The sequence below is a fragment of the Urocampus carinirostris genome, chromosome 20, assembly GCF_059441175.1.
Source record: "Urocampus carinirostris isolate Australia breed hairy pipefish chromosome 20, RoL_Ucar_1.0, whole genome shotgun sequence".
Classification (NCBI taxonomy): Eukaryota; Metazoa; Chordata; class Actinopteri; order Syngnathiformes; family Syngnathidae; genus Urocampus; species Urocampus carinirostris.
Genome location: NC_142368.1, coordinates 7,216,728 through 7,243,155, shown reverse-complemented (window position 1 = coordinate 7,243,155; position 26,428 = coordinate 7,216,728). Strand labels below are relative to the sequence as shown.

The window sequence follows — 26,428 nt, the reverse complement described above, 5'->3', positions numbered from 1 at the left end:
AAAAAACAGAAAACACTTTTAAATCATCAAATCAATTGTTTAGTTAGGTATTACCTCGAGTGTCAAGCAAAACTAGTATCACTAATAAATATGCATTGTTATGTTGATGTCTTCTCCCGTCTGTGTGAACCCATAATATATTTTTCATTCTGCTCATGGCCAACATCCAAAAAGCTGGCTGCATTCTTCGGTACTTAAATTTCTTTCAAAATGTATCAAGATATTAAATTTCATCCATTAACAATCCATGTGGTAGCCAAAATGCATTTTTAAATTACCTAAAATTATCAAATGCAGTGCTTAAAAGAGATTAATCTGCTAATACTTTTAAGTAGTTTTTATCTGTAAATGTAATCGAGAATGTTCAAATCCAATTGGATAAATGGTCCTTTTATGAAATAGACAATGGTCTACAAGTGATCAAGAGCCAAGAAGAGATCCACAGGTTCGAGAGCGTTCTCCATTCAGGCCCTGGTGCTATGGAATGCTCTTCCCCCTGAGATTCGATCTGCAACCTCAGCGGAACGGTTTCAATCTAGGCTTTAAACACACTTTTATAGATTATGAATGACCTATATTTCATGTTGAAAATATCTGTGTATTAATTGTCATTACAATAACTCATGTGCTGTCCCTTCTGAAGGTTTCTTCGTTTTCCTCATGTTGAGGTTTTGAGTTTTTCCTTGCCCTCATGCAGGTTTTAGATCAGGGGATGGTGTAATAATAGTCTGATTTGCAATAGTCTGGTCTGTGCAGCCCTTTTAATCTCCTTGTGATTAAGGGCTATAGAAATAAACAAGACTTGACAATGAAACTACTTGGACAGGTAAATGCAAACAAGAAAAGATGGATTTGCTTATGCAATCTATCTTCCTGATTATTACAGCAGAATCTAAATCAAATACAGCCAATGTTTCCCCTCTGGCCCTATGCAAATGTTTCCAATCCAATGCAACCCGCTCCTCAAAAAGTTTTACACCCCTAACTTAAACAGATAGATGTCAGATGGGTCAGAGTATCATTTCTAAACTACCATAACCAAATTGAAACATTTAAAAATAAGACCAGCAAGTGGCCAGAAGGCCTTAAAAATATACAAAGGTCTTCTTGAGATGTGAAGCCGCTAAGCTTTAAATAACCCTCACACATCCTCCGTTTGGACATTTTTCTGGGCTGCTTATGCAAGAAATTATTTTTATTGGGCGCAATCTACCCAACCGCTTCCCCCATCCCATCGGCTCTTTTTATCAGCTCATTAGAAGACCAAACAGGCGGCTCGCAAGAAGTTTGAAGATTTCATCAAACAGCTCCACGGCACAGCTATTGTCGAGCCTTACATGTTTGTTTACATTCCTTATGAATGCCCTTCGTTTCTCGGGAAAGGTTAAGACATGGTTATTTTATTGCATGAAATGAAGATAATTCACAGTGTGTATTATTTAGCCACTAGAAGTCACTGTACTCTGTCGTGCTACCGAAAGCTAGTGCCATAAGGCACTTGGCAAAGACTCAAAATGACCAAACGGTTTTTGGCTAGCCTTTCGTAAAGTTTTTTCTTTTTTGGGAAACCTTTCAGCTATTTTGTCAGCATTATATGGAAAAATAATTGAAAACTTCTTGAACTGCAAGTATTTTTTTTTAAAAAGCATGGATTATATTTCATGTATTTTTACTCTTTTTTTAATAAGTGAATTTAGTTACAATAGGGAGGTGCTAGAAAAAATACACAATCTCTGATGAAATGTACTGGGTGGAATGTCAAACAACCCTTAAACTTTCATCACTAATTTAGCATAATAATACACGAAACAAGAATTGTCCTTTTCTATATGCACCTGAAAGCAGTGTCTGAAATAACGTCTGCCCGGACGCCCAGGGCGTGCATCTTTTACGTCGGGCGGTACAACTTACAAAACGTCTCCGTCTGGGTGGCCGACATCTTTTTCAGGGGAAAAAAAAAAAAGTTTTTTGTTTTTTTTATAAATCAAACGTTTGCTTTATTCCCATTTTGAAATAATCGTTTGGTTTGGAAATTTCGCTTCGTTTGGCAATTTGCATACTCGGCAGCCCATAAAAGCCTGCATTGAATAACTTCCGGACTTTCCGAGTGTTATAGGATCGTGCATTTGCATATCATTTTCCAAAGTAGACACACAGAGAGCACAAGAAAAATGGATAAGTGGTTCGGAACCAAGCCAAAACCTCAGCCCCAGAAGAAAGATTCAAAAGAAGCTAGCAAAAATTTATAACGCAACAAATTGTAAAAGTACATTAAAAGCATTGTGTGAAGAGGAGCTCACGTGGTTTGTAGCAGATGAAGAAACGCAAACATTGAATGAATGAAGATGAGTAAATACAGGTACACATTGGTGGCAAATGGAAAACAGTGATGTCATATCCATGCAATTAATGTTATAAGTAGATTAATAATAAACTTAGTTTTAAAGTGTTGTTCAGTTATATATTCTGATTCTTAATCCTTAATACTTTGCAACAATAGTTTTTTTTTTTTTTTTCAATTAGTCGTCTTATTGTGCTTCAGGTTGTGACAAATGCGACAGGCAACTTTTCAGAATTGTCTGCCCTGGTGTCCGGTAACTTTATGTCATGAGTTTCAGACACTGCTGAAAGGTATTTAGTTTTTAGTCACAACTTATTCTTTACCCACTAATGGTCTTACATGACTTTATCGAAACCAAATTAACCTAGATATGTTTGAAACAGGGCAGCACGGCGGCGCAGTGGTTAGCGCTTGTGCGGCACAGTTCATGTCATGGGAACCTCTTGCGTGGGTTCAAATCAAGTTCAGCTCCAGACTTCCTGTGTGGAGTTTGCATGTTCTCCCCGTGCTTGCGTGGGTTTCCTCCGGGCACTCCGGTTTCCTCCCACGTTCCAAAAACATGCATTTCAGGTGAATTGGCCGGTCCAAATTGTCCCTAGTTGTGAATGAGCGAATGAGTTGTCTGTCCCTGTGTGCCCTGCGATTGGCTGGCAACCAGTTCAGGGTGTCCCCTGCCCACTGCCCGGAGATGGCTGGGATGGGCTCCAGCCCCCCCACGACCCCAATGAGGATAAGCAGTACGGCTGATGAGATGAGATGAGATGTTTGAAACATTTACACTTCACCGGCTATTATGAGACGTTTAGTCGAGTGATTATATCAAACTATTTTTTTTTAGTTTAAAATTGTGTTCAACATTTTTACATTTGAAATGTTGACAATTTTTGACTACTTTTCACTGAAAATGTTTTTACGAATAACATTTCATCCATTTTAATACAACATATATTTATTAATGCTCATTTTCAAAATTGTCAAACATTGAACCCACGCTTATCTTGAGAGTAAGGTTCCAAAAAGAACCTTTGATAAGCGAAATCCATGAAGTAAAAACACTGTTTTTTTTTTTTTCAATTTTATACAATTAGAGCCATACTACCACGAGAAAACACAATCTCGTCTGATCTCTAAGCAAGTTCGGGCCTGGGTTGGCTTGACTTGGCTGGGAGACCGCCTGGGAATACCAGGGCTGTATCAGAGTGAGTAGAAGGCCTCTCCTGCTCCTGGTTACCATGGAAACCAGTAATATTTTATGTGGGGGAGTAAACCCCCACATAACGACCTGGAGAGGAATGGGTACCGCCACATTGTAATTGCCCAAGACTCACTGCAGGAAGCGATGCGGTTAAGGGATCCTTGAACCTTGATCCAATACTCAAACACAGAAACAAAGAAACCCTTTTTTTACATGCTCAACTATTTGCTTAATAAAAGGTACTGTAAAGGTTTTTTATAAGTACTGTATTGGTAAAACAATTTTAGTCAACTGTGTGAACTGAGACAAAGAAAATCGGTGAAGTAGTGAGCCTGTTAAAGCAAAAGGTTCAATTTTTTTTTTAATTCGATGAATTTCAATACTCCGTTATTGATTCTGTTAAGGTTAAAACTTTAGATTGTAGTAGAAAGAAAAGAACACACCAAGTCGGAAATTTAAATTTTTGATACACCCTTTCCATCGGAGGTGCGTGCTTCCAGGATCGGCTCAAGGAGGAACACCCTCCTCCTCTAGCAAAAGGCTCATTTATTGGAAAACAAGAATGAAACTACACATCTGATTGATTTATATAAACACAGGAAACGAACATGTTTGACTTAGACAGGAATCACACATTTGAATGCAATGTGATATTGGTCGCTAGGTGGCGTGCGAGCAATGTTCGTCTAATTTTCCACGGGTCTGAGCGTTCACACAAAGTTGGTGAGCAACGCTTGAAACAACAGTGAGCAACCATAATCCCACGTGTGGCAAGATCATTAATTATCAAACATGTCCAAAACTTGACATCAAGTTACATTTTGCAGAGTTTACGGCAATGCAAAATTATTTTTCTCTTTTGAATGAATTGACTCATGTACTATTGCAAAGGTTGTACGGCCTACAAACGTCGTTTGTTCTTACAATTCTTTCACAAGATATCCATTTCTTTTTTTTTCCTGATATATTTTGTCGCATAATATTAACATTTTCGGGGGCTTATTTAGTCAGTTGTACAATACAGAACTGTACTTAATCACATTTTTTAGTGGAAGTACAATGTTGGCAACAAGATTCACTTGATATCATTGGAAATTATTTGAATGCAACACAAACTTTCTTCTTTTTTCCCGTGGTCTTTTTCTACTTTTTTTTTTAATTCCTTTAAAAAAAATCTCATTGTGTTTATTTTTTCTGAGCTGCTACTTTTTTCTTTTTGTTCTCTACTTTTTTCTATGTTTTTTTTTCCTTCTTTTTTTCTCTTTTGTTTCTTTTTTTTCTCAGCTTTTCACTACTTCATTTTTGTATATTTTTTTCTTTTTTGTTCTATTCCCCCTTCTTTTAAGCCATTTTGTGCATTATTTTACATAATATTTGGTCATGTTGGGATTTAAGAAGCAAAAACAACCTGAAGAGCCGTTCAGGAACCGAAAGAGCCGGTTCCTTTAAGTGAGCAGAGTTGAAGAAGCTGGTTCTCGACAAATTACTAACTTTACTCAACTTCGTTATACTTCGACTCGACTTCCAAATACCGCATTTAGGACAACGTCAGGGGAACCCGTGTATTTTTACCTTCATGCACTGTAACTTTGACTTAAGACGCTTCTTAATTAGTAATTTTGATCCCTCATTTTTGTGCGCTGGCTAGATTTTCTTGTGCGCTGAGAATGTGCGAGCAGTGTGCAATTTCGCACGTGGGCAGCTTAGAGGGAACACTGCGTGCGAGTATAATAAATGAGCAATAAGGATAGTGAAACTTTATAACACAATGCGTCTCGAGCAGACATGGAAAGTGGGAGGCAAGGCCATCTTGATTAGCTAAATGAGTAGCCTGAGAAACTGTTAGTGGCCTTTCAAGTTTTAGCTTTTTAATCAGAGACACATTTTTTTGGTGCTTGGGAACTTATTCTTTTGACCTTGAAAGTGCTTGCTTCTGAACAAGTGAAATCGTAAAACCACACACTTATTGAGTATACTTTAAAAATATAAACGTATCAAGATGTAAGAGTACAAAAGTATATACAAATACAAGTGTATAAAAAGCACATTGAAACCATAATTTCCCTTACAGATTCCGACTACTTATCTCTTTTTCTAATCCTGAATTTCACTATCATAAATGCACTTTATTTTATCCAGTCAGGCTAAGCACCATTTGACCACTTTACTACAGAGGGTTGTGTCAACACTCCAACGGCTCTGAGGGGCTTGATGCGGACCTCGAAGACAAAGATATGCAGCCGCTGGCGCTCATTCGTTCAAAGTCTCGTAATATAGACAACAAAGAAAGCATTATATGAGTGGAACATTGGCCTTTCGTGAGGTCTTCGCTCCTGGAGACTGCCGTCAAGTCTTAAATGTACACAACTACGGTACAAAGTGTACAGTGGATCTGGCAATCACGTTTGAGAACCATACCAGAGAACGCAGTATTCAAAACTCGATAGACCCTCAGAGTTGAATAATGATTATTTTCTCTCATTATTGGCCAATTAGATAATTAGCTGTTAGTGAGTGGAAAATGGTGAACCGGGTGCTCTCGTTTTAGCACGGAAGGCCAGAAAGACCACACGCGTGGGCATTTATCCTCCACTCGGTGGTTCAATGCGGATCCACATGCTCGTGTCACATGTGGAGCGGAGCTCACATGTTCATTTAAGCGCTAAAATGCACGTCATTCCACACGAACACACCGGCGGGCGCCTCTTCGATTGTGAAGCGCTGTGAGGTGGTAGTCGAGAGTGATCGATGAACTGCGGAGAAATTGTTGGACCAGAAGCTTCACTGTTGTGAAATGACACGTTTACGTACATGTGTTGGATAAACATTTGGGTATACATGTACTATAAAGCTAAACCGACGTGGGAGTGGAGCAATGTGCAGTTTTTTTCAAGGTACAATTAGCTCATGGTGCTATTGCGCTAATGCATATTACTTCTAACATGCTAGCTAAAACACTTTAAAGAGTTTTGCACAAATTATATAAATATTGACATAACAAATCACAGCTGTCCAGTAATGTAAACGTAACAAATATTACAGTACCATAATCGTACAGCTATTGTAACTGTGGTTTAAGTGGGCTGGGTTAAGACAAATTACATTTCTGCTTGGACAGATATGAAATCTTGGAATACTAATGTAGCCACATCCAAATCCTTTCATAGAAAACTATATCATGTAGCAAAGTTATTAGTTAGCTAGCGATCTCTAAATTGAAGGAACAGTGTGTTATTTGACCACTAGATATGACTGTAGAGTGCAATGCAAACAAAAACAAGTGCGCAAAAGCACCCAAATACAAACTACGGAATCTCAGTGACCAAAAAGTACAACTTTATTCATTTCCCCGTAGCAGCAGGATGATTCTTACTCCCTATAGGTGTATGTTATGTACACTAAATGCTAACCTCTTCACTTACACTGATTTTTAAAAATGTATGTTTATGATAAATCATGTATTTTTACTTATATAAATTTGTTTTTGATGAATATTCTTAACCACTAGGAGGTGTTTAATAATAAACTCGACTTTAAACTGCATATAATCGAAAATCAAAGCCAGTGAAGCTGAAACCAGTTTGTCGCACAAGAACATCTTCATAGATAGTTAGCTTAGCATGTCGCTATTTATTTTGCACAAAGGCAAAATAATATTTTACTGTTGGGCAGATTGCCAAGCAGAATATTGGTTAACGTAAGCCATTTTGAACCGAAAATTAAAGTGTGTAATATCTTGGGTGTCTGCAGATTTTTCACCTCTTGATACAAAGAACGGGAGTATTCAAATTCCAGTTGGTCGAATGCCAAGTTGACATTCTTGGTGTAAATCAGTGCCTCTAAATTATTTTATGTCACTCCCCCCCTCGGAATGAAAATTCCTCATGCGCCCAAAAAAAAAAAAAAAATCTGTCCTCGTCTGGGTTAATTATTTTTTCATGGGGTCACTTGAGGGTCTACTCCACTTCGTATCTATACTTCATACTCAATGCTATACTATATGGAGACTAATTGTAAACAGAAAACAGCTCCCCTAGTGTAGTGGAGGTAAACTTGCACTCAATTCTGAGAAAGTTTAAAAAATAAATAAAGTTCTCAGGTCAAACACACCTGCGCCTCTCTAGATGGAGCCTCGCGCCCCCTCAGGAGGGTTCCACCCCACTTTTTGAGAACCACTGGTGTAAATCAAAGTTCTGATGCTTATATTGCCATCTATTGTGTGTTTTATACCCTTTATGTCTTCCTCTACAAATAGCCAACACAGGAAAACCCATGAATGTGCATTCCACCAAAAGAAAAATCCAATAAAAAAAAAGACTTGTGGAGCATCACGCTATAAGTTGTTAACGCATTCAAGCAGGCGCATCCATAAAAAAGGCACTTACGATGAATGTCAAATCAGCAGCACCTCGCCACTCGCGAGGCTTCCAACCAGCAACGATAAAGAGAAAGGCGAGCGTTATCTGTGCGGCAGAGTTAAATGGAGCATCGATGCTTGCATTCGCTCAGCATAGAAGCGATTCTCCTCGTTCTAGTCTCAATCACCTTACAGCCTCTATCTTAGGAGAAGCCCACTTTCTCAGCACCAGGCCACTGTGCAGTCAACACAACCGATTACAGGTTTATTTTCTGCCGGGATACAACGGATTTATTGTTGCTGTAGATTTGAAATCACTGAGAGAAGCACAGATTTAAGCACTTTTTAAGGACCGTCAAAGCCAATTTTCCAATATCCCCTGTACCTTCAAAATAAAAAATCCGGTTTGAATCTTGTTTTTTGCGTATCTAGTATATTTACATTTGAGAGTTTTAATATTGCATTTGTAGTGATCAAGAAATATGTTTCTTTTTTTTATCTTGAGTAAATTGTAAATATTCATGGATCTGAATAATAAGTGTTTCAATATTTTGGGGACAAATCTTTCCCCATAAAAAGGTGTTGGGACAAAAAAATGACTAATATAGCAATATGTGGCTTACATTTTCAGTTGCAATAAGTTCTTCCCATCACAAGTTACAATTGGGGAACACTACCTTGATTTTTGCATGGTCCGTCATGTCAAAAATTGTAATCCTTGCACCAATACACATTTTCATAGTGCCCCCTTTAGATGTCGCATGGTCCTCTGGCACGACCCGTAGGGGGCGACGATGCTTCACATGTTTTACAAACTAATGCCAGATTCTATTCATCACGGAAGAATAAACGCAATGGGAACACCTTAACGTTCAACGTCTTTCAACACAAGCCCGGGCAACAAATCTGAATGTGATTAATTTGCCATTTGAAAACTTGGAAAATTTGCTTATTTGGCTTTGTAATTTATCGTTTTGGGGAGAAGCTAATAATATTGTAAAATTGGTTGCAGCCTGGGCAGCACGGCGGCGCAGTTCTGAGGTCATGATATCGAACCTCCTGTGTGGAGTTTGCATGTTCTTCCAGTGCTTGCGTGGGTTTCCTACGGGCACTAGTTTCCTCCCACATTCCAAAAACATGCATGGCAGGTTAATTGGCCAGTCCAAATTGTCCCTAGCAGGGAATGAGCGAGTGAGTTGTCAGTCTCTGTGTGCCCTGCGACTGGCTACCAGTTCAGGGTGTCCCCTGCCCACTGCCCGAAGATAGCTGGGATGGGCTCTTGCACCCCGTGACCCTACTGAGGATAAGCAGTGCAGATGATGGATGGTTACAGTCATTTTTTTTCATTGTTGGTTTCAGTTGATTTGTGTGTTTAAACAAAAAAATAGAAACAGAACATCCCAGAATGACTGAATGAAAATAAATTGAAAATGTTTGGATCAAAAATAAATTTGGGGGGGGGACAGAAGGCAGCAGTTATGGTTTAGGCCATTGGTGGCAGTCGTGAGTAAAAATTTAAATCAAGTTTAAAAAGGTAAAAACCATCACGGTACAAAAAGCATCCATTGACAAATTTCAATAATTCAGATTCGTCACTTTTACGGAACGTTGTACCCGGGCCCAACCCAAAAACAAACTTTTAGTTAGAAAACAATTTAAACAATTTACAAGTCACAAGTTGCATAAGAGCTATGCTATTTTTAAGCCAACTTTCAGTTCAGGTTTTTAACTTATAAGACAAGAAAGTTTGATCACAATACCCCGATTTAGCTCACCTGCATTGGCTCCCTATTAGCTTAAGATGTGATTTTAAGGTTCTGTTGGTATTATACAAAATAATGCATGGACTTGTTCCTTCATATCTTTCAGATTTAAATTTCCCCAATGTTCCAGTCCGGAGCCTTTGCTCTGAAAATGCTGGTCTACAAGTGATCCCCAGAGCCAAGAAGAGATCCGCAGGTTCGAGAGCATTCTCCATTCAGGCCCCAGTGCTGTGGAATGCTCTGTCCCCTGAGCTTCGATCTGCAACCTCAGTAGAAATGTTTAAATCTAGGATTAAAACACACTTCTATTCTCTAGCTTATGAAAGGCCTATATTTCCTGTTGATATCTGTGTATTAATTGTTATGACAACATCCAATGCAGCCTGGTCATCCTGGAAGAAGGATGACCTCATGTGCGGTCCCTTCTCAAGGTTTCTTCATTTTCCTCATGTTGAGGTTTTTGAGTTTTTCCAATTCCTTGCACTCTTGGCACAACCAATAAGTTTCTACGAAATTTTCCGTAGCGCTCTGGAGTGCAAGTAGCAAGAACAACCTTTAAAAGAAATTACTAGCATAATACATAGTGAGGAACATAGCGTAGCAGTATCGAATTCGTTTCAGATCTGACTTCCATTATAAAAGAAACTTTATTCAAGTCTGAATGCGGAATGGCCCGCAAGAGGATGCGTTTAAATAGCCTTAGCGCGAAATACATTTCAGGGACAATTAGAGCGAATCATGCGCTCGGACACAGGTCAGAACAAAGCAATCGTTTTTTTGCTCCAAAGCAAAGCGTGTGTCCGTGACGGGATTATTTCCGAGACGATACGAGTCATATGACTGACTCACGCTGATGAGGCAGAGTGGCACGAGGGCCAGAAGGGACGGGTGGTCAAATTCAAAAGCTTTTCTTGTTAATGAGGGGAAGTGGAATGCGAAGTTTAGTCTGGCGCATGAGGGGAATTTCGGTAAATCTTTAAGGATTACCATTGTGTTGCTGAAAATTTCCAGGATTTCAATCTGTATCATTTATTTTTACGCCGCAACAAAGGAAAAGTCACATGCAGAACGGTTTTATTAGTGTTGTAAAAACGGTTTCGGCATGCCTTTAATTAGGTCATTACAACGCAGCGGATTTTAAACATTCCATTCTGGGAACAGAAACCGAGCAATCGTACGCTGCTCAGCTAGTGCCACGCGAAAACGACGGCCGAATAGGCTGTACCCTGCCGGTCTGCATACTGTATGAAACAAACAAAACAAAAAGCCCCAAATCGACATGCACCCCATTTGGTGAAATAATCACCATTTCTAGCTTGAAATGACTCTTCGGATGATTAAGCCTGGAAGAGTCGCCACGGGCCGGAATGAATCACCGCGACGTCTTCCGATATAGAACATTCGCAGCCCAGAACCAAACAGCACTACCGCTTTGCTGATTGCGTGGATGAACACAAGACTGCGGAAAGAATAAGTATTAGTTCTGAAATCGGTAAAATTGTAACTTTATTGATATATTTTGTGATTGCAATGCCATTCATAGCACTTTAGTTAAATTAGACAAGATATAACATGTACTGTAAGTGTCCAAAACTTTTCCTTTAAGGACCATATCCAAGGATTTAAAAGAGACAGTATATTTAGAACCCCCTAAAAAGGTAAAAAAAACTTCATATATAGTTTCATTAAACATGTTTTTTTAAATACTCGTACAATATTTGTTTTTACATAACACGAGAAGCACCTAAACGGAGCCGAACTTGCTGCTACGGTACCAAAAATCAAACCTAGCAAAAAGAGCAAAAAAATAAACATGGTGCTGTTCGGTCCCTTTGAGTCTCCAAGGTTTGTAATCTTGAGCTTTTTAGCTGCGCTACACAATACAGTGACATCTAGTGGTCCAATAAGACTCAATTTAGGGGTTCTAGGGCCATTTTTGTGTTTTACTTGATAGTAAATAGTACACCACCATCGTTTGTTTGATTAAATGCGGACGGTTAATTTGAGGGGGAAAATTTCGTACTGAAAGAAATGAAAACAGTACATTGTGTTTTATGAGGAGCAAATCTAAATATAATTTGGGCCAGTAACGTGCAGTCAGGTGAGGCAAATGAGGCTGTGCTCACCTGTCATGTACGTACAAGATTAAACGGTTATATTTAAGTGTAAAGTTCTCCCTCATTATCTTTCAATTCCAAATGTTTCTTTCAAATAGGAATTGCGGGTGCCAGCCATATATAGATAGGAATAGGACATATCAAAAGAAAGCTTGAACCCTCATCCTTCATTGGAAAAAATGTTTGTATCTCATACCATTGTCTCGTAAATAACAGTTGAATATTGATTTGGTTCTTGAAACTGACCGTTTCCCCAAAAAACTTATTGTGAAAAGATGAATTGCAAGCAGAACTTTCCCTTCGGTGCTTGTTTTTTTGCATTTGTGGTACTTTAAATATCTAAACGATGCATTCCATAAACACAATGGTACGTTGCTAGCAAAATCACTGAACTTTTGCATAAAACTGCAAACATTTTACAGCACCCGATGTTTCCAGTGATGTGATCAGACTATTTCGGTCACCCGGGGGCCGTCCGCACACTCAATCGCTGGATAGAGGAAGCAATGCAACATGAAAAAGCGGGGGCTCCTTGATGTGCGGACAAAGATCAGATCAATGCCATTCCTACTATCCAATGGTGATTTATCATACTAAACTCAGTGACAGTGGCTTGACACTTACTGATCAGCAGGGCCAAAGCCTTAAGAAGTTATTTTAAAATATATAAATATTTTTAAAAGTATTTTTACGTTTTGCAATATAGGACATTGCCTCTGAAAATGTATTCACAAGTTATGACACTGAATTAATTGACTTCACAATTAGGGGAAATTCCTTTTCAAAATCGCTCAATTTTCTCAAGCGGACGCCGAAAATCACTGGAGGGGCAAAAAAACTGCGTGCCATATGTAAGGGGGCAATAGTGAGACCAAGACCAGTGATTCTGATTGTGTGCACTCACTCAGGGCAAATCAATAAAGGTAGTTTTAGCAAGCCAACAGCATTTAAGTGCAGCCACCCAGAATATTTTGTGACATTGCATGGCCTTCATTTGGAATAAGAAATGTAGGTTAACGTCTCAAAATTGAAATTTGCCAAACTGGTCTTTAAACTAGTTGTTTAATTCAAAAGGAGCGGAAAATATAAGGTCAAGACAATACATTTTAATTTATTATTTTTTATGCTGCAGTTTGTATATTGAAAAAAATCTACTGATTTTAAAACATGTTGAAAGTTGCCAATAAAAACAGTCATTTGATGTTTTCCCCGCATTTTATGAGTTTTATGATCTGTTCGAATTGTAAAGGCCTTATAACAATTTTTGTAAAGGAAAAAGAAATTGAATATACTGCCAAGTATAATAAGCACGATTGAATTTGCTGCAAGTGAGGAAAGAACGGGAGGCTGAAAAGATTGTTTGTTGTGTTTATTTGGTAGATAAAAACGTATTTTACAAAAATGATCTAACTATTCTTCAACGTAGTCTTGATTTGAGTAAGTAGTTGCCCTGTTATGTTTATAAACTTTACGATGGCCTTCTAAGTGAATTTGCAATCTTTAAGGGGAGCAATTGGCTGAGGTTGACAGGTATGCAATCAAATTATAAATAAACTGTGCAATAGGTTCATTGATTCGGAGATATGGCTACCTCAGCCTGACATGAGCCTCATGTACCCCCCCAACATTCTTGAAAGTGATCTAACCGTCATTGAGAACAATAGCTAATACTAAAAAATTAACAAAGGACATGGAATAGCACAGAGAAACCATATGAGGAAAGGCAAAGTAGAACATAAAAATAAATCTTTGTTCTTAAATGCCAACTATTTATATCAGGACAGAACAACTTCATGTACCAGAGCGGAGTATGTCCTCCGTACTGCTCCTCAGTCTCAATACGCACAGACAATCACAAGACGAAAACACGTGATCAGCAATCCAAAACTCCTCATCAACCAACAAATGACCTACAAAGCATCATGCGCTACCCCTCAAAAGCTCTGAGGGGAAAAATGGTCTTACCGAATTGAGTTACGTATCGTTTAAATCACAATAAATCAGATCTTCGACAGATTTAAGCTTGTTGGAGGTCACAAATTGACCTTGTTGTAATATTGAAATATGTCACTGTTCATTTTAAGTCACAATTCTATATAACGTCTTCATATAGTCATAAGTATGCAATTTCAGCCTGGTCATGCTGGAAGGGGGATTATCTCCTATGCGGTCCCTTCTCAAAGCATCTTCATTTTCCTCATGCTGAGGTTTGAGTTTTTCCTTGCCGTATGTGTGTTTCAGATCAGGAATTGGTGTAATGGTGGTGGGAGACATGCGATTGAGGGCTATACAAATAAAAATGACTTTGACTTGACTAAACATGACGAACATCGCCTTGAGTGGAATGCACCATGAAAGACAGGAAACATCGATTTCAGTTTATGAGGAGACTTCTCAACACGCACATAATTAAGAGGACCATTCCAAGTAAAGATCAGCTTATGTCAGTTTTAACCAAATATAATTGGTTTTCTTGTTAAAGGTGGGGCGGCTTGAGTAAGATTTGCCCAGAGATGACAAGGCGGTCGGTCATCAGTGGGGTATTGCACCATTCAACTGTATGTCTAACTTGCAATAGATGTACAATCTTATGGACTGCCTTTTTTGTTTATGATGGTGAAACATGGCATTTTTTGCACAACTGATTTGCTACAGCACCTCCCAGCTCATTTATTCCCAGAATTATGTTATTCTGGTCATGCTGGAAGGTGGATTACCTCATGTGAGGTCCCCTTCTCGAGGTTTCTTAATTTTCCTCATGCTAAGGTTTGAGTTTTTCCTTATGTAGGTTTTGGCAGGGGTCTGTATTGCCCTTTGAGACTTTTTGTGATTAAGGGCTGTACAATAAACATGATTTGACTTCATAAAACCTCAAAGGAACTTCTCATCTGATTTCGGCCCAGATTTTAAAAACCTGCCGGTATCCAAAAAATGTTGACGAAAAAGCCATTCTTTAGCAACCTCTAAAACACTCCCATTCTCCCGCAACAATACTTTTGTTTACCTGGTTCAGAACAGTTCTTGGGCTCAGTCTCATTATCAACCACAGAGGCCATAAGCCGCCTCCCCCAGCGCTCCGGGTCCGGATGGTTCTCCACGATCATTCCATACCCTGCGGACACACAAACGTCAAAATAAAAGCCGTAAATTGCTTATGAAGCTTATTTAGGCACAAGTCAAAATGAAACTGTCAGCATTTTGGGGGGGATCTCACTAATTGACGTGGAATGTTGTTAATAATCTCTTAAATGTGTGATGTAAAATACCCCCGGCCCCAGCAAGAGTGCTTTAAAAATGAAAAAGCTGCACGCTTTCCCTACGCTCTTAAGCCTCTGTAACGAGGACACGCACTGCAGTCCTAAATATCTTATGTAAAATCATACCAGCCAGGACAGATGCGTCTCCAACTTTTTTTTTTTCTTAAATTTTTATTCCTTGCCGCACAAATGACACAAGGCCCCAGGGTGGCATGAAAAAAACTGTTTACCGTGTGCAAAACGATGAGTCGATCCGGGTGACGCAAGGTCCTAATTAACGTGCGAGAGCGTGCAAGCTTCGGCTTCCGCTAAAGAGGTCGGACAGGTCGGCTGCTGCGGGGGAGCGCTCACATGACGCGGTTATAACCGTCGTACAGACCATGGGAAGGATCCACCAAAGGGGATTGCAACGCAAAAGAAATGTACAGTTGGGGTGAAATCAGGCTTCGGAATGACTTATGAAACTTGACCAAGCGTGTCGAGCATTTGAGGTTTGACTAATCCGATTGCATGCAAATAGGGCCATATTTTTGGAGAGGAATGCAGAAAAAAAAAAAGACTTACCCCCAAATGAGGGTCAATGCCAAACAACCAATATTCCCAAGTGGCCATCAAGACTACACCAGAAGGTCTTTGACTGCTTTTAATAGTGGAATTAAAGTACTTTTCTGGTCAGTGTATCCTTGAGCAATAGCATCAGAGTATCTTAACCTTAGGTTTTAAGCAGAGCCATCTTTCAATGTTGGTGTATAAAAATCTTTAGTTTTTCAATAAGATCAGGGCACTTTTTGATTTGCATTTAAGGTTGTGAACCATTTTACACTTAACTACACTAGCACACTTAAAGAAAAAAATATGTACTGGTTTTCTAACCCAAATATTCATAACAGGACAATTCAGCCCAACCGCTGCCCCCTCCCAAAAAAAAAAAATCGTTCTAACAACTCCCAATTCAAAAAAATGCTTTAGTTTATTTCAGACATCGGTGAAGACCATCTTCCTACTGCGTGGCAGGAACCAGAGTTGCCAGGAACTGTTGACAAGATACTCCAAATTGTGTTGAACAGAGCAGACGTCAGCCAAGAATATCTTCGTACTGCGCGGCAAGAACCAGAGGTATTGGCTGTTAAAATTTGCAATATTTTTCCATTTTGTGATATGAATAAATTAGTTAAGTTCACATTTATCCACCACATGGGGGCCGCCATTTTTGGTTTAAAAACGTCCCAGTTGAGCTAGCCAACAAAATTATAACTAAATGTATGCATTTGCTTTTTTAAACAACTCATCTAATCCCATTGATTTGTTTTCTGTAAAAGGACCACGACTGGTCGTCACAAAGAACTGTCATTTGCAATAAAAGTAAATATTTCTCATATAAAATTTACCAAATATAAAAACACTATTCCTCCAGAAAACAGGTGTTTTTACCTGAAAGCAAGACATGTAATATTGAAGTTTTTTTAAAAAAATGCAACTACACTTGAAAATATATCAATGGTTTATTTAAGTTAATACATTTACATAACAAAAACAATCTGAGTTAAACTCGTATCATAGGAGTGACTATATACAAAAAAAAATGCAGGCTCACCAAAGAGGATCCAGGTTGTTTAAGGAAACCCAATTAGCTCTCAACATAGACAGCTAAAAATGTACAGAAATCATTCCTATAAAACTAACACTTGGCTTTTAAACTGTAATAATTTGTAATAACTTAAAATCCCTAAATCACATTCAATGTTTTAAAACATTTTCATGTATTGTTTTCCAAACTCAAATTTTAGCAACAAAGAAACTCTTGCAGGGCCACAAATCGCCCCAGGCTTTGGTTTGTAAACCCCTGCTCTAAACATTCATTGCATTTGAACTTCTGTCTGCTTCATTTCTTCTTGTGCCTCCTGTCTGACAGCATTCTACCCCCCCAAAACACCCATCACAATGCATGACAAAGCAATCAAACAAGATAGGTGGAGGATGACAAACAGTGCCCAGAGTTAAGTGAAAATCCCTCTGCATACATGATGTAGGACGATGTTTTTCAAACAGGGTGCTGGAGCAGACTAGTCACACTGTGCTGCAGTAAATTACCCAATTTTCTTGCATGCTAAAAAGCATGCCGCTTTCAGTATACTGTATTTGCTTTCTTTCATTAATCAGCTGAGTAACTAACATCCATATCAGTACGTAAGCATACCTGTCGACCTCCACGGCTCCATGCCCGTACAAACTGTCGTATTTTCCCGTACAAAATAATCATACACCATATTTGTTTTGGTTTTTTTCTGAATGATGCATGATGCGAAATCCCCAGGCGGCAGACGCATGCGATTGACAAATTTGCGTTTTTCCGTACAGATTTCCTTGTACGTCGTACTCGTCTTAAAATGCATAAAAAAACATACTTTGTCCGGCAAAACCGTACAGGTTGACATGTACAACATAAGTGACAGCAGATAACTTTTTCTTTTTATAAACTAATGATCTGCTCATGAGGTAGTGCACATAAATGTATTTGATAACTTATTTTGTTTAAGGAATCTGTTTAACATTGCACTACAGCAAAATTAAATCGAATAAATTCAAAATCTTGCAAATAGATTTGCTGGATTTAAATACTTTATTTGAATAGAAAAAAACTGAAAAAAATAAGAACCTTGCGAAATACATGTTCTACTGGTAGATATTGTTTGCTTATTTTAAATATCATTTTTGTTACTTTTTTAAGATGAAAATATAAAACCTGAATTAAAAATATGTTAAAATGACAGCAAATTAGACAAAATGAATAACATGTTACCTCCTGGGCCAACATGATTATCCATCAATTATTTGCACCATTTATCCTCAGTAGGGTCGCGGGGGTGCTGGAGCCCATCCCAGCTATCTTCGGGCAGTCGGCAGGGGACACCCTGAACTGATTGCCTGCAAGTCGCAGGACACACAGGGACAGAGTCGCTCGCTCATTCACACCTAGGGACAATTTGGACCAGCCAATTCACCTGGCATGCATGTTTTTGGGATATGGAAGGAAACCGGAGTGCCCGGTGAAAATCTACGCAAGCACGGCGAGAACATACAAACTCCACACAGGAGGTTCGATCTCATGACCTCAGAACTGTGCCGCACACGTGCTAACCACTGTGCCGCCCCCAACACGATTATTTAATGTTAATTATAATTTCATATTAAATGCTGGACAGTATGCCTTGGCTGAAAAAAGGTTTAGAAACACTGGTATAGGACACTTAAGGGAGATGCCATTTCTCCTGTAAGTTAGGCAAAGGAGAGCACCGGTGACAGCAAGGAAGACATCTTCCATGTTTTTCCGACAGGCGATAACGTCGTTTGTCGCAGTTGGGACCAGAAACAGAATGTTTGTCTAAGATAGCATGTGTGTAACCACTCAACTAAATGCTGTTAGTAAATGAAAACTCCGAATCAGATGAGGCGGAGGTACAGAGCGTGACTTGGCTCAAGCAATTTTTGGCGTCACTTCTTAATTCGAGTGCAGGAGATTGAGCATTCTCGCTGACGCTGCAGTCTTGCGCCAAAACGATCATTAAGGCTGGTCTTTCTTTTTTTTTTTTTTTAATTATAATAAATTTAAGTTTTGAATGTATTTGTGAAGTACTTGAGGTTTAACTGCAAGTATATAAAACATTCTTCAATAATTGTTCAAAAATTTTAGTTGATGATATATCTTTGGTTCAAAATTACAGTATTCTCGTCACCAATCACTCATTTTCATATAAGAAATTTTGGGCTGCGTAAATGTGATTAAGATAACAGATAAAGACAACCTTAAGTTTTTTTTTTTTTAGGGGTGTACATTGTATGATGTGATGCTCATTATTTTGGCACAAAATAGTTTTCCCCCCAGTATCAGTATTGTCACACGCCGCTGCCCATCAATGCTGAGGTCCAGCTCATCTCAGAACGAGATGACGCTTTACACTGGAAAATAACAGCGACCAGATGATGAAGGGGCAGTATCAGAGTCAGATCAAGTTTTTCCTGCCATTGGTACTCATAGAAACCTGTTTCATGTAGCGGAGCAAACCCCTACCCGAAAAAACAGCTTGGAGAGGGATAGGCGCCACCAGGCTTTTCTTTCTACGACCCTAGCAATTAAGGGATCCGTTAGCCGTGATAGATGATGACTTCAGAAGTCACGGAAAACAGTAACAAAATCATTGGCCTGTACACTTGACTCTTAAAAATAGCTTGTAAGGTCTCATCTCATCAGCTACACCACTTATCCTCAGTAGGGTCGCGGGGGTGCTGGAGCCCATCCCAGCATTCATCAGGCAGTGGGCAGGGGACACCCTGAACTGGTTGCCAGCCAATCGCAGGGCTAGCTGGTAAGGTGAATGAATGTAATGCTTAACTTTTGGGGGAGACGGTACACTTTGGGGAAAAACCTAAATACATAAAATTATGCTTACATTTTTTTTCAGAAACTCAGTGGAAATTATCTCAAACTAATCAAAAGGTTTCATGAATACATTATGCAAAATAAATATGGTTAAATGATTTTCAAACACACCGAAGAAGAGATGTTCTATACCCCATTTTTTCATGCCAATACTGATTGGTATCAGATACTGATATTTTGTATTCATTTAGTGAGGAATTAACAAAATTTCTTACTTAGTGATAGACTAGGTAAAAGAAAATTAAACAATCAAGGGATGTTGGATGCTACATTTTTCAGGCCAATAATCATACTCAATTTCAATGGCCATTAGTAAACATCAGATACCAATATCCCTTTTGATAAGAAGAAAGGAATAATTACCATGAATTAAAGGTTTTGGAAGCAATAGACTGGTGAAGAAAACATTTGATATATTTGTTTTAAAAACAGACCTAATAAGTTAAATACCAGATTCTTTCAAGCAAATAGTGACACTCAATTGGAGTACGCAATACTAAATATCAGTTGCCGATATTATTTTTCATAAATTCAGTGGGAAATTAACATTGAAATAAAAAGGTTTAAGGAAGCGATTGACTAAAAGGAAATCGATTCAGGATTCTATGAGAGTACATAAATTGACATACCCAGGCGGTCACAAACCTTTTAAACACAGCATTTAAGGGATGTCCAAGACCACGTTCTTTCACACAGGTACTCAATTCCAATAGCTAGTGATGGATATAAGATACTGACACATGACAGTGAAATAAATCAATGATTTTATTAATCGACAGACTATTTAAAACAATTGATTTTATGTTTAAGAACACAACTATTAAATCAATGTTTGATACCATGCTCTTTTAGGCCAATACAGATACCCAATTCGAGAAGTTAGATATCGGATACCGATACCACAAAGTGTATACAAATAAATTTGCCTCAAAAATATACATTTTTTTTTAAATACTTTGACATTCCAATCGTGATTAACACAGATAATACAGACACTACTAGCACATACGATTTAATTTCCTGCAAAAATACCTTCAATAAATGTATTTGAATCCTTAAATATTTGTCTTTAAAAAAAAAAATGGATCAAATTTATCATTCCTTTAATTTCAGGTTCCAGATTGGTAAATAGGTAGCAGAGGAGAGCATGATATCACTGATATCGTCAAACCTTAAAAGTACAGATTCCTTAAAGAAAGGCTCGTATCAGTAGGTAGTGTTAAACATCACTGGTAAAAAAACGGGTTAGGGTTACTTTATTATAGCCACCTAGAAATGCTGTTGTGAACGTTCATGCTAATTGAAGTCATTTTTTAGCGTGCAAACATTGGCGTGCTAGTCGCTCGTCTTTAACGACGGTGGACAAGGACGTCCTCCAGCGCTGTTCGATCGACTGGGGAGGGGGGACCTGACCAAGGACAAACACTCCGTCCATCAATCTAATCGGACATGTGAACATGGTGGGCTTCAAGTTCCGCCCTGTCAGTCACGAGCTCTTTGGTGGATCAGCATGCAAGGGAGCACTTCACAAGCTTCTTCATGGTCTTTGGATGAGTCAGAAAATCTAAAAATCAAACTAAAATTACCACTAGAAATAAGGCAGGGTTTGAGATCCTCCCAACACATCTTCTGTAGGATCTATTCAATTAGATGGATTGTTGCTGGTCTTACGGGTTCAGAGAGGATGTCTGCTGATCTCACATTCAAGTTAGCCACGGACCGACAATTGAGATCTCTTTGAAAGCAGTCATGGCTATGATGGCAAATAGGTCAGGGATACTTGATCATTGCATCCCAGTTTAGCCAACATTAAAAAAGGCTGAACTTTGGAGAGTAGTGCCTTGTACTCTCACGTAAACCATTCCAGAATAATCCTTGAAGATAATTTTTAAATGTAATTCATGAAACTCCCGCCGCGTCTGAGATCTACAGTACAGTGGGGCAATTAGCCAATGCTTTGTGCCGGGGCCTAAGTCGTCACAAACAGATCAATTCAAACAAGGGGTCAAAATAAATACAGGATCTGACTGGTCCAAAACGTAACAGATCTCGCTAGCTAAACACTAGCAAGCAGGGCGGCAGTAGGAGGTAGAGCGCTCGTCTTGGGATCAAAAGATCGCAGTTCAAATCCCGGCTCCTCCGTGTTACATGTCGAAGTGTCCTTGGGTAAGACACTGAACCCCTAATACCCCCAATAAGCAGGTTAGCACCTTACATGGCTGCACGGCCGCTATTGGGAAATGTGAAGCAACTTGTAAAGCGCTTTGGTAAGTCGTTGACTTGAAAAGCGCTATATAAATGCAGATCATTTCATTTCAATAAGTTTGTCAATTGACTCGACAGTGTCATGGGAGGTGGAGGATACATTTTATCTGTTTTATATATTCGATAAAGCATTTCTAGATTAAGTAACACAATAAAGGCCACTATTATGTAGCAAAGTTATGAATGAAAAATACTTATATGAAAAATTGGCTAATGTTGATTTTTTTTTCCCACCCAAAATTGCAACAGTGGTTCTGACGTCACTTTGATTCTTGGACCAAAATCTATGAGGAATCACTTTCTAGAAAGGAAACTAGAATGTTCAACTGTTTTAAGTTTTTTTTAAAAAAAAATCATCTTAGTACAAAATCACAAGTTGTTTCAAAGCAAAAACTTTCAGGGGTTTTTAATTAGAACCAAATTAGTGACTTAATGTTTCTAAAGTGTACTGTTCATCGTAAGTTTCACCATTTCTGCGGAAAAAGGGGCAAACGCTGGGGCTTGACAATCAACAGGAGCACGACAGAAGCTTGTGACACAGGATTTGTTCGGTTTTGAATCTTCCAAGATAATATAAAGGGCTAGTGCCAAACTGATCCAATGCCAACAGGTAGCACAGGCAAAGTTAGAGTCGTGAGAGTTAAGGCACACAAATTTGCTACTTTTTAGAAAAGCAATTTTAATGTTATTTTCTGGAAAACACGATTATTTTTACTTCAGCATCTACTAATTGGCCAATGTTCGTTGAGGGGGTTTTCATTTAGACACCATGATTTTATTTAGTCGAACCTCCTGTGTGAAGTTTGCATGTTCTCCCCGTGCTTGCGTGGGGCACTCTGGTTTCCTCCCACATTCCAAAACATGCATGTCAGGTTAATTGGCCCGTCCAAATTGTCCCTAGGTGTGAATGAGCGAGTGAGTTGTCTGTCTCTGTGTGCCCTGCGACCTGTTCAGGGTGTCCCCTGCCCGAAGATAGCTGGGATGGGCTCCAGCACCCCCGCGACCCTACGGAGGATAAGCGGTGCAGATAATGAATGGATGGCTCAAAATATCATAGAACAAGCAAGAAAAACAATTGCACACTCTACAATTTTCCTTTCAAAAAGATCTTAAAACAAGCAAAAGGCCCTACACAGTAAAATAACCTGTGTTAATTTGACACTAAATAAGGATCAAACGTTCATGTTCGCAGTTTACCCGTAATGTTAAAGACAAATTACACGATAACGCAGTACATAAAATAGTGTGTTTAATGACCACTTTAATAGTGAAGCTTAAAGCCCCTGGTGTGTAATATCTGACCACTAGATGACACTTGTCTAATGCGAAGGAAAACCAGTGCCACAGCAAGCAGCAAGAAAACAAACATGGCGGTGAAACCATTATGTAAAATCCAATTTTTTTTTTTTACATGGCTGGCAACCAGTTCAGGCTGTCCCCTACCCACTGCCCGAAGGTAGCTGGGATGGGCTCCAGCCCCCCCGCGACCCTAAAGAGGATAAGCGGTGCAGATAATGGATGGATTTCAGTAAGTCCTTTTTGAAGATTTTCACTGGACATATTAGATCCCTCTCAAAGTGTTAGCACTACAACAGTGACAACGATAGGCTAGTAAAAAAGAATATATACACACATCTTGATTATGTATAGGTATTCATATTTTATTTCCCTGATGATGAGATTCGGCGCATCTCTGAAGAGCTCCACACCAAAAAAAAAAACAGCGATCAGATGTTGAAGGTGCTCTATTTGACTCTGATCAGGGCTTCTCCTGCCACTGGTAACCAATACCATTCATTTCATGTAGGGGATCAGACCCATACCCAAAACCTGCCTAGATAGGGTGCCACTCGGCTGTACTTGCACAAGTCACACCACAAGAAGTGCTGCGCCTACAACCCTAGCGGTCAAGGGATCAATAAACCATGATTCCTATTTTTGCACAATGTTGCTACAAATGTAATTTCACCATTATCCGAAGACCACAGAATTTAGGACAGTATTTTAATTTGTCACTGGATATATCATCATTGTCTTATTGCAGCAATAAACTTTTATTGTTTCAGTCACTTATCCCTCTTTGATTTAGTTGTAATTAATTAATCTTGTTCTAATATTTTTAGGCTTCGTAAAATGTTTATTTCAGAGTGCCACATCATATTGTTGACAGTTAACATGTTGTAATCAGTTGTGGGTGCATTACTAAATCAGTATTAGTTAATATTTCGAGTTACTTCATTTCAAATGTATCTCAATATCCCTCAGATTACTGACACCTAAAAGTAGCCCATAACTTCTTGTTTATAAATTACTTGATGTACTCATAGAAGCCAATCCTTAATTATGCTTTAAAATAGCCCCATACAAAAAAAGAATGTGTTCAGCCTGTGGAAACAGTGAAGCGTTTATATTTCTTGGTTTGTGCAATCTTGAATTTGCCTACCCTTCGCAATAGGTGACACACAACCAAATATGCACATAAAAGGTGAACCCTAGATATCCGTATTTTATAGTTGTAAATTTGGCTTGTATGGGAGTATATACGGTAGGGAGAATATCTGGATGAGGAGAAATTCTGTGTATTTTGTATTTTTCTTATTCATTTTCAATTATGTTGCAACAAACATCACAATATGAACAAGTCAAGGGCCAAAAGCTTAAGAAACTGGCTACTTCCATCAATCATATATCTTACAGTTATAAGTGTCCTTGTACTGTGTTTGAGACGGCGCCACCGTAAGTGTATTCAGTCTTACTTTGAAGTTAGATATAATAAACCAACCTGCAGACCAAGGGTTGTATGTCACAATATTAATGATGCAGACTTATTCAGCACTTGAAGATAGCAACCCAGTATCTGTATTTAAAGAATAACACAGTATGGCTTTACGTAGCAAGGACAGTTAAGCTATTACATCATATTTACAGTACTCATTGAAGAGAAAAGTAACTGCATTCCTTTGTAACATTTTCGTCCCAACACTGGTTGTAGTTATTTTACGGACCAGGAATATAAATCTGTATGGCTAAAGAAAAAGGACATTTTGTCTATCTGCAAATGTTTGAATCATGGCTGTGTAGCGTACTTTTTTTGTAACTTTATCCAAAACGCTTTTTAATTCAACCAGTCATACACACATTTTTGACCTTGCATCTTTAAAGGAATAGTCAACCAAAAAAGAAAAAGGAAAAAAAAAAAAAAACACTCCGAGCAACGTTAGCGGTTGGATTACATAACGGCTGTGATGCTGCGTTTGGGATGCTCTGCATGTCAGTGTTTGCACAGCCCTAAAGGGAAGACTTTTGACATGAGGGAGAAGGAGGGGGGTTTGTGTTTGGAGAGTGAAGCGTGCTCGGAGACATCACACGCATCACAGATGACTGCTCGTCTCAATTACACTGCGTGGAATCAATGCAAAAATATAATCACCTTCAATTACTATGCATGGGAGGGGGCGGGGACCACGGTGCGCAGCTACACCGTCTCCGTGCTGCAGAACTAGGAAAATAGCGACAAATCAAACAGATTCTCGGTCCCCCTTGTGTGCGTGTGCATGCAAAGCGTGATTACGCGCCTCGCTCTCCGAATTAAAATGTGCAGATGCCACGGCGCGCACACTGCGGCAAGATACAGCCCGAGGAAAAAAAAAAGCGACTCGCGGGGTATTGTGAAATCATCATCTTCGGTTTACTCACGAAAAGGTGCAAGAATCTCAAATGACGTTGCGTTCACGTGCCCTTGGAGATGCAGTGCGTGATTGTAATGCAGATACGACGGAGCGTCGGCGCTCACCTGTTTTGGTCAACAGCGCAGACATGCTCCACGCGACCAGGAGAACACTGGAGATGAAGCACACCTGCACGAAAAGCATCTCCCTCCTTTTGCGAACTTTAAACATCTTCGCCATGACGCTCTTCTTCTTCTTGTTGTCGGGCGCCTTCGCGGCGGCGTCGTCCCGTTCCATGGCTGCCTCCTCCTTCTTTGATTTTCCAGAATTTATCTACGTTTCTCGCTCGCCGTGGAGGAAATTCACCCAAGTAAACGCCGTTTTTTACTATGTTAAAGTGAGGTCCTCATTTCGGTCGCCATTCAAATTCGGCGAGGGAGACGCAAGGGGGCTCCCCCACCGGCGTGCATGTTGTCCCGTGGAAAGAAGCGGAGGATCAGTCGAGCACAAAATACACACAAACTGTAAAAAAAATAAATGAAAATAAATGAAGGAAACGCTATCCTTTCTCGGAGTTGTGCTCCTAACGTCCCGTCATCAACGGGAGGCTCGCTCAGCTGCGTGGGGAGCGAGTCCACGCACCTGCGCCTGATGACGGCGTGCGTGCGCGTGGCTGAGTCTGCGTGCGCGCGCACGTAGAGGTTAATTGTCACATTCCGGCTCGTCGTCGGGCTTGTGTGGTGGAAAAACTCCTCCTTCGATACAACCCACGAAATGGATTCCTCCCTATAGAATTTCCCTCCTCCTAGTCGGCCGACCTCTGTAGCACCCACTTCCCCTTCCCCTTTTCCCTTCCCCTTTCCCTCAACCCTTTCATCAAATACTGTTGACACCAACTTGTCGATCAGCTCTCACTTTTTCCTATTTGCGTGAAGTCATTTCCTTTTTTATGAATACATAAAATATTAAATTAAACAAAAACCCTACACTGTGTAAAAAAAAGTGGCCCATACAAATGGATTCCAGG

General features: G+C 39.3%; 1 protein-coding gene across 2 annotated transcripts in view; it reads right to left on the bottom strand.

Moving 5' to 3' along the window:
• slc24a4b (solute carrier family 24 member 4b) overlaps positions 1–26,160 on the bottom strand; it is a 53,542-nt gene extending 27,382 nt beyond the window's left edge. The window contains exons 1-2 of one of the 2 annotated variants that reach the window (XM_088324542.1): positions 25,527–26,160; positions 14,778–14,885 (exon numbers count right to left, since the gene is read on the bottom strand). In XM_088324542.1, coding sequence (XP_088180668.1) covers positions 14,778–14,885; positions 25,527–25,698 — 280 coding nt within the window. In that variant the 5' untranslated portion in view covers positions 25,699–26,160. The remainder of the gene's footprint in view (positions 1–14,777; positions 14,886–25,526) is intronic. The other variant, XM_088324541.1, reaches the window with a different exon arrangement.
• Between the last annotated feature and the right edge of the window lie 268 nt (positions 26,161–26,428).